The sequence below is a fragment of the Pezoporus occidentalis genome, unplaced genomic scaffold (genome assembly GCF_034315485.1).
Source record: "Pezoporus occidentalis ecotype Australia unplaced genomic scaffold, CSIRO_AGI_Poc_V1 ctg10, whole genome shotgun sequence".
Lineage (NCBI taxonomy): Eukaryota > Metazoa > Chordata > Aves > Psittaciformes > Psittacidae > Pezoporus > Pezoporus occidentalis.
In genome coordinates, this window is record NW_026912779.1 from 1,156,736 (window position 1) to 1,165,859 (window position 9,124).

Genomic DNA, 9,124 nt, shown 5'->3' on the forward strand with positions numbered 1-9,124 from the left:
CTAGAGCACGGGTATAAAAGCTCATTTAAAAAACACCCCAAGCTCCGAGCGCAGCTCAGGGAGGGTCCCCTCGGCACAGAAACGGCGACAGCAGAGCAGAGCAGAAGCGAGGGCTTGTACTGAGCTGCACCAGGTATTTACACGCTGGCCTCGAGGGCACCGAGCGGGGACAGGGCCCCCAAGGAGAGGGCTCAGCCCCAAGCGCTGCCTCCGCCTCGGGGACACGGAGCGGGACACTACGGGACAGGCGGGGTGAGACACGGAACGAAGCCAGCGGTGGCAGGGCCACCGCACGGGGGGGACCGGAGCTGCGTCACTTGAGGTCCCCATCCCCTTCCCCCTGGATGGATTTCTTGATGCGCAGCAGCATGGTCGTGAGCCACTGGTCCAGGCGCGATATGGAATCGAACTCCTTCACCTGCGGGGACAGGAGCAGAACTGAGAGCTGGGAAGTGAACGGGGCTGCGGGGGAAGAGGCAGCGGGCAGGGCCTGAGCTGCGTGTGGGAACTGCTGCGTCCACAGGGAAAGGGGGAAGAGAGGGGAAACGGAAAGGAAGAGGGGAGAGAGAAGAAAGGAGGAGAGGAAAAGGAAAAGAGGGAGGAGAGGAGGAAAGGAAAAGGGAAAGAGAACAAGAAAGGGCAGGACAATAACACTAGAATAAAATTCAACAAAAGGATTGATATTAGAATCAAATCCAATTATTAAAATAACACCACAGAATCCAATAAATCATAAATATGCTGAAATTTCAAATGCAACAGAATAAAAAGTCAATGTAAAATGAAAAATAAACCGTCCCCTTTCAAACCTGAGCACGAGGAAGCTCCAAACCCCGCACCCTGCACTAAGCAAACCCCATCCAAGGAGAGCCAGGAGCCACCCAACAGCACCCGGAGCCCTTCAGGCCTCCGCTGCTGGGCAGGTTTGCAGCTCCCTGGGCTCTGGGGCACGGAGCAGCAGCAGGATTGGAGCATTCGGCACAGGAGCTGCGCAGGCTGGGGCGGCGCCGCCACCGATCCCATGGGATGCTCCATCAACCACTGCCATTCCCGATGGTTTCCCCGTGGGACTCAGCTAACTGACCCGACACCGAGCAGTGTGTGCCCCCCCCCGCCCCAAAGATGAGGTTACACAAGGCCCAGCTGAGCACTCACCGCCTCCGTGTAGGCCTCGCAGTTCTGCTCCTCGTGGGCTTCCAGCAGTTTCTAGGGATAAAACCATGGAAAATGGGAAAACTGCTCCATGAGCACGGACAGCAGCCAGGAGACCTCTGCCCCTTCCCACCCGCAGCGGCGCCTCCACGACCTGCTCAGAGCACGCACGCACACAGCGCAGCGTGGGGCTGGGCTGAAGGTTTAAGAGAGGTGCAGCAATCATCCTGCAGCTGCTTCCAGAGGTCTGGAATCGAGCCCAGGCCAAGCGAGCACGGAGAAAGGGAGCACAGCCGAGGGGAGGTGGGAAGGCACCAAGCAACGGGCAGCAGCACCGCTTACAAGAGGGGCTCCCACTTTACTCTCCCTTTCTCCCAGCTTTACTCACTTTCAAGAGCTTGCATTCCCGGGAGTCCGTGAACGCCGGGAACATCTCCTCGTACTTCTCAAGCGCGAGCTGGAAGAGAGCAGCCAACCCTCAACACTCCCCATCCAACCGCTCAATCCACCTCAGCTCCTGCCCTCCGGCTCCCAATGAACCCAACCCAACGCCACGGCACGTGCAGCTTCCACCCATGCACCAGCCACAGGCCCCTGCACGCACAGGGATGCGCCCCAGCCGGGCCAGGCTGCTGGATCGGGATGCAGGAGGCTGGGATAACGCCTGGAGCCCACTGACCTTCGCGTTGAGCTCGTCCACGATGAAGTGGCACAGGGCAGCCTTGAAGAAATACTCCTTGGCGCTGTACTTGAGCAAAGGGTTGTCCATCGTGTTGGTCCCCACCTGGCACAGGGAGAGGCGGGGAAGGAAACCTCGTCATGAAGAGCTCAATGAAGAGCAGGAGGGGTGGTTAAGATTACACCGACCCCAGATAACGATGGGGGAAAGCACCAGGGTCCACACAAGAAGCTGTTGGGGAGCCACTGATTTACAGCTAATCCCAAGCGGAGTCAGAGCCCCCATTCGGGGTCCCATGCAGGGATCCTGGGCTACAGCAACTCTTGGAAGCAAAGTGTCTTGCCAAGGCACCATCAGCGCCATCAACAGCTCCTGGGCCATGGAATACTGGAACCAACCCTGACCCATTGTCCTTGGCAGCGAGAGCTCTCCCCATGGATGCAGCACGGCCTCACCTGCTCGTAGATCTCGATGGCCTTCTGGTACTGCTCCAGCTGCGCGGCGTAGGCAGCCACCTTCAGCAGACACTTGTTGGCCGAGCTGCAACCAAGAGCCTCAAGTGAGGGGCTGTGGCCTGGGCAGGACCCAACCCACAGCCTGGCACCCCCAGACGCCTCCTGAAGCGCTTGTGTAAAGTGGGACCCAACACTGCACACCAGGGGAGTTTCCAGCCAAAATGAAAGCGGGAATGGCAGCAGGACGGGAGCATCCCACCAAGGGGTGGCTTGGAAGAGCAAAAGCAGTGGGGCACAAACCCCCCCTCTCCCACCCCTCTGTGAAGGCCACTTGCCTGTTGGACTCCTCTCCCTTGTAGTAGTCAGCAGCCTGCTCGTAGTGTGCAATGGCCTGGGGACAGAAACACCACAGTGTCATCCCGAAGCGTGAGGTTTGCCACCAGAGAATGAACGAGTCAAGAGCAAGGCTTCAGTGGGCTGCCCGTGGAGGGGCAGTAACAGAGAGGGGGACCCAGTGGAGCTCAGGAAGAAAAGGATGGTCCAGAAACCACGAATTGTTCTTTGTGCTCTGCAGCCAGCCAAGAGGCTGCAGGATCCCTGCGCAGGGGCCTTGGTTATGGGAACCAACAGCAGCTGCCTTGGGGGGCATCCAGAAATAGCTGTGAACGTACCGGAAAGCTGGAGAGGGGCTCGGGACAAGGGATGGAGGGACAGGCCAAGGGGAATGGCTTGGACCTGCCTGAGGGGAGACTGAGATGAGCTCTTAGGCAGAAGCTCTTCCCTGTGAGGGTGCTGAGGCATTGGCACAGGGTGCCCAGAGAAGCTGTGGCTGCCCCATCCCTGGCAGTGCTCAAGGGCAGGTTGGACACAGGGGCTTGGAGCAAGCTGCTCCAGTGGAAGGGGTCCCTGCCCGTGGCAGGGGTTGGAGCTGGGGGAGCTTTAAGGCCCCTTCAACCCAAACCAGGCTGGGGCTCTATGGAAGTTGCCCCCCGGTTTCCCAAAGCCTTTCCCCGCCTCGCGCCAGTGCTCCCCGGGCTGTTTCACCTTCTCGATGTCCACCAGCTCAGCCTCGTAGATCTCGGCGATGGTGATGTGGTGCTTGGCCGCGATGGTGAAGCGCCCCTGGGGAAGCAGAGGGTGCACGTGAGGAGGGACCCCCCCTCCACCGCACGGCGCTTCCCGACCTGCAGCTCGCGCCCCGCAGAGCTGCCGGGCAGCCTCTTACCATGTCGGTGTAGATATCAATAGCTGCATTTAAGCAGTTGATGGCCTCTGCAGCATGAGTGGTCGGGAGAAAGAGCAGAGTCAGGCAGCAGGTCAGAGCTCCAGCCCGCATCCCAACACCAAACCAAGCCCCAAGCTCCTCAGACAGGGATCTCCTCACTTCCCGTGTCTCCGGAAGGACCCAGTCCAACCCTGAGCTGCAGCTGGAACATTCCCCCCGCGCTTCCAGACCTGTGGATCTCATCCCGCTTCACCCAGCACAACATCCCCTCCATGCCAGCACCAGCCTCCTGGCCCACCCCCCCGAAAGGGAACGGGCCAAAGTGAGGGGGAGTAAAACACAAACCGCTTTCACCCTGGCTCTGTCCCCCTGCGCCCTCAAACGGAGCAAAGAGCGGATCCCCATCTCCTAACACGCAGGAGCTGCCGTTCCCCTGCCATTCCCTTGGGAATTGGGGTGTTTTACAACTACACACGGGAATTATCAGCCTGAGTGAGCTTCTCCAGCTGCCTGGCACGGGAAGCGTGGGCAACAGGGGAGGTTGGCTGCTCTGTTTCCATACACTCGGCTGGGGAAGGAATGGGAGGTGCTCCTGGAAACCACAGCCCTGCTCTTCACAACCGGATCCGAAGGAGCCAGATCCTTTACCCTTATCTCTATCCCATCACAACCAGATCCAAAGGATCCAGATCCTTTACCCTTATCTCTATCCCATCACAACCAGATCCAAAGGATCCAGATCCTTTATCCTTATCCCATCACAACCAGATCCAAAAGATCCAGATCCTTCCTCCTCATCCCATCAAAATCACATCTAAAGAATTCAGAACCTTTATCCTTATCCCATCACAACCAGATCCAAAGGATCCAGATCCTTATCCTCATCCCATCAAAATCACATCTAAAGAATTCAGAACCTTTATCCTTATCCCATCACAACCAGATCCAAAGGATCCAGATCCTTCTTCCTCATCCCATCAAAATCACATCTAAAGAATCCAGATCCTTTATCCTTATCCCATCACAACCAGATCCAAAGGATCCAGATCCTTCTTCCTCATCCCATCAAAATCACATCTAAAGAATTCAGAACCTTTATCCTTATCCCATCACCATCACATCCTAAAGAATCCAGATCCTTTATCCTTATCCCATTACAACCAGATCCAAAGGATCCAGATCCTTTACCCTTATCTCTATCCTTATCCCATCACAACCAGATCCAAAGATCACAACCAGATCCTTCTTCCTCATCCCATCAAAATCACATCTAAAGAATCCAGATCCTTTATCCTTATCCCATCACAACCAGATCCAAAGGATCCAGATCCTTATCCTCATCCCATCAAAATCACATCTAAAGAATCCAGATCCTTTATCCTTATCCCATCACAACCAGATCCAAAGGATCCAGATCCTTCTTCCTCATCCCATCAAAATCACATCTAAAGAATCCAGATCCTTTATCCTTATCCCATTACAACCAGATCCAAAGGATCCAGATCCTTTACCCTTATCTCTATCCTTATCCCATCACAACCAGATCCAAAGGATCCAGATCTTTATCCTCATCCCATGAAAATCACATCTAAAGAATCCAGATCCTTTATCCTTATCCCATTACAACCAGATCCAAAGGATCCAGATCCTTCTTCCTCATCCCATCAAAATCACATCTAAAAATCCAGATCCTTTATCCTTATCCCATCACCACCAGATCCAAAGGATCCAGATCCTTCTTCCTCATCCCATCAAAGCTCAGTCCCAGTTTCCTCCCACCTCTCCTCTGCCCCAGGGAAGCCCCCAGGAATGGGGCTGCGGATCCCAGTGTGATCCAGCCCTGAGACCTGCCGAAGGCTTCCTCCGAAGCCAAGCTCAGATGGGAAGGAAGGTGCTGAGGAGCAGCCCTGGGGCACACCAGAGCTCAGCGGAGGCTCTGGCACAGCCAAAGCACCAGAGATCACCAAGAGGAGGTGACACCTCTCCAGGAACCAGCCCTGCACGGTGATGCCCAGGAGCCTCCATCATTCCGGACCCTATTCCAGAGCAGGCAGGAGGCATCCATGGCTGTTGGGTATCCCGCAGCGAGGCTCTGCAGCCCCAGCAGTGCTGGTGATAACCGGAAGCCCCCGTGTGCCACCTCCTCCACGAGCAGCTTCCCAAGGGAACATCCCAGCTTCCCTCCCCTTACCTTGTGGATCTGCCTTCTTGTAGGCGTTCCCGGCGTCCACGAAGCTGGTGGCCGAGTCGTGCTTGCTCTGCAGCTGCATGTGCAGCTTGGCCGCCTGGCAGAAGGCGTTCCCTGCCGCTGCGAGGAGCACACAGGGACACATGGACCAGGAGCATGCAGGAGCAGCCAAGCAGCATCCCCTCCCACCAGCCGGGGAGGTGCAGAGATGCAGCAACCCCAAACTGCATCCATCGTTGCGCTCCTTCACCCAATGGGGTGAACAAGGCGCATGCCACGCTCATCCTTGCAATGAGCATCATCTACTGGATCAGGAAGGGGATCCCTTGGATCTCGACCCCATCAGGTTTGATGTCCCACCCCAAAGAGGTATTTCCTCGAGGAGCAGTCCCAGGGCAGCACCTCTTTGGTGGGCTCCAGTGCATTATGAAGCAGTAACCACCACCCTGCCTGAATGGGAGGCACAACCAGGCCACCCCTGCACCCACATCCCCTGCAGAACTCATGGGGAGCCGGGCCCAGCGGAGGAGCCGCGTCCCCATGGGAACGGGCCGGGATGCAGAGCTCCGGGCAGTGATTCCCAGGGGGATGCTCAGGTGCTGGCGGGTCACCACACTCACCACTCCAGTTCTTGGCGATCTTGAACATGTTGGCAGCCCTGGTGTACATCTCACAGGCCTCCTCCACCCGCGTGTTGCCCCTGAAAGGCACCAGAGGGACTGAGCTGAAACAGCTCCAGGAGACCTGGAGAGGGGCTTGGGACAAGGGATGGAGGGACAGGCCAAGGGGAATGGCTTGAACCTGCCCGAGGGGAGACTGAGCTGAGCTCTTAGGCAGAAGCTCTTCCCTGTGAGGGTGCTGAGGCGCTGGCACAGGGTGCCCAGAGAAGCTGTGGCTGCCCCATCCCTGGCAGTGTTCAAGGCCAGGTTGGACACAGGGGCTTGGAGCAAGCTGCTCCAGTGGAAGGGGTCCCTGCCCGTGGCAGGGGTTGGGGCTGGAGGAGCTTGAAGGTCCCTTCAACACAAACCAGGCTGGGGTTCTAGGATTACCCAAAGGGTCTGTGGTTCCAGAGCCGCCCCCTGCCTGTGTCCAGGCACCACTCATTGCGCCTGCCCCAATGGGGCAAAGATGGGGCATCCCACACGCTCACCCTTGCAAGGAGCATCACCCACCGGATCAGCCAAGGGATGCCCTGGACCTCGAGCCCATCAGGGCTGATGGGACCCCTGTGAGCCCAGCACTGCAGCACAGCTCACGCTGACCCCGCAGGGGCCCCAGGCAGGAGGTGGCACCGTTTAGCACTGCCATCTCCCCTCGTGCCTCCCCCTGGCACAGCACCAAGCACAGCACCGAGCCCAGGCGGGTTCTTGGCCCGCTCCTCGCCCTTGACAGCGCCTTGTGCATGAGGCAGCACCAGAGGCGGCGGCCGGAGGTGATGCTACACAGTGAGAGGCAGCCGGGGCCGGGGGGGATGCAGCTCCTCCATCCCAAATCCAAGCCCTGGGGCAGCGGGTGGAGCGCTCCAGGAAATCACCCAGTGCCCACGATCCTTGTGGGAGCCACCCATGGGCCTGGACACCCCCATTCCCATGGGAAGAGGCTGACAGCAAAGCCCTCCAGCACCATCCCTACCATTCCATGGCTCTTTTCTCTATTTTTAGCCCAAGAAAACAAGGAATTTGCCTCTCGCAATCTCCTGCCGGTTCATTCCGAGGGGGCTGAGGCAATTGCCCGCCTGGATTATGCCCGGAGCAGCCTCTGCCTGATTAATCTGCCAGCGAGGAATTCCTGTCTGTGACTCCTGCTTGCCGAGCTGCGGGCACTGGATTTTTCCAGGCTCCTGTTTGGATTCATCCCGGCCTCCGGGGGAGCATCGCTCCAGAGATGCTCTTTGCTGAGCACCAAAAAAAGCAGGATTGGGGTGGCCAGAGCTGCCGGGTTTTCCCATCCCCCTGAGGAGCAGCTCCTGCAGCAGCAGCAATGTCTGCCTTGGAACAGGAAATTCCAGGATCAAGGAAGATTTGGTAGTTTAGGGGTATCGCACATCCCCCCCCCCAACAGCCCCATCCCTGCGGGGGTCTCTGTGCCCCATGCCATGGGTTGGTGCCGCTGGAAAACATGAATCCAATGGACTGAAATCATCCAAAAACCCCTGATCCTGGATCAATCCCCTGCAAAAGGCCTCAAGGAGGATGGGGGGGCTCCGAGCAGAGCCTTGGGGCGCCGCCGCCGGCGGGGAGCCCCCGATCAGGGGGGAGAGGGCACCCCATGGCCGGTGCCGCCGCGGCACAGAGCGGATAAAGCCGGGATAAACGGAGCCGCCATGGGGCAGGACGTGGGGACCCCCCCCCCTACGGCGGGTCCAGCACGGGGGGTGCACACACACACACACACACACACACATCCCACATCATCACAGTGGTGCTTCCACGCTGAGCAATGGGGGCTGTGTGCGCTGGGGTGGGGTGTTTGATCACAGCACCCCGATAAGCACCCGCTTGTGCAAGACCCCCCCCCCCCGCGCACCCCCATTACGCAACCGGCGCCGCTCACCCGAAGAGCCCCCGCAGGAAGGAGTGCGAGCCCTTCACCCGCTTCTCGGCCTCGGCCATGAGCTGCACGGCCTCCCGCTCCTTGCCCGTGCTGTCCATGGCGCCGGGCTCCGGCCTGCGCCTGCCGCCGCCTTCCTCCTCCTCCTCCTCCTCCTCCTCTTCCTCCGCCTCCGTCCGCCGGCGCCGCACCGCGGGCGCGGGCACGGGCAGGCGGCGGCGCGCGCGTGCACGGGATCCGGGTGCATGGTGCATGCGGTGCATGCGTGTGCACGTGATCCAGGTGCATGGTGCATGGTACATGCGGTGCATGCGTGTGCACGTGATCCGGGTGCATGGTGCATGCGGTGCATGCGTGTGCACGTGATCCAGGTGCATGGTGCATGCAGTGCATGCGTGTGCACGTGATCCAGGTGCATCATGCATGGTGCATGCGGTGCATGCATGTGCACATGATCCGGGTGCATCATGCACGGTACATGCGTGTGCACATGATCTGGGTGCATCGTGCACGGTACATGCGGTGCATGCTTGTGCACATGATCCAGGTGCACACTGCACGCGCCTATGTTGCATGATGCATGTACCATGCACACTGCACCATGCATGTTGCACAACACATCGTACATGCTGCACACTGCGTGTTGCACATTGCATGGTACCCACTCCGCACATTGCACAGTGCATGTTCCATGATGCACATCGCACAAGGCATGATGCACACTGCACATTGCACGTTGCATGTCGCACGGTACCCACTGCACATTGTGCAGTGCATGTTCCACAATGCACAATGCACAAGGCATGGCACACACTGCACAAGGCATGATACACACTGCACATTGCATGTTGCACATTGCATGGTACCCACTGCAC

The 9,124-nt window shown here is 58.4% G+C and overlaps 1 protein-coding gene across 1 annotated transcript; it reads right to left on the reverse strand.

Moving 5' to 3' along the window:
* Positions 1-278: 278 nt before the first annotated feature.
* NAPB (NSF attachment protein beta) lies at positions 279-8,411 on the reverse strand. Its single transcript, XM_062608423.1, has 11 exons — positions 8,253-8,411; positions 6,320-6,399; positions 5,703-5,819; positions 3,512-3,558; positions 3,331-3,408; positions 2,622-2,677; positions 2,287-2,371; positions 1,832-1,936; positions 1,541-1,609; positions 1,156-1,206; positions 279-418 (listed from the first exon to the last, which is right to left on the reverse strand). Exons 1-11 carry the CDS (start codon positions 8,348-8,350, stop codon positions 314-316), a joined length of 891 nt encoding a protein of 296 aa, XP_062464407.1. The 5' UTR covers positions 8,351-8,411; the 3' UTR covers positions 279-313.
* Positions 8,412-9,124: the final 713 nt, after the last annotated feature.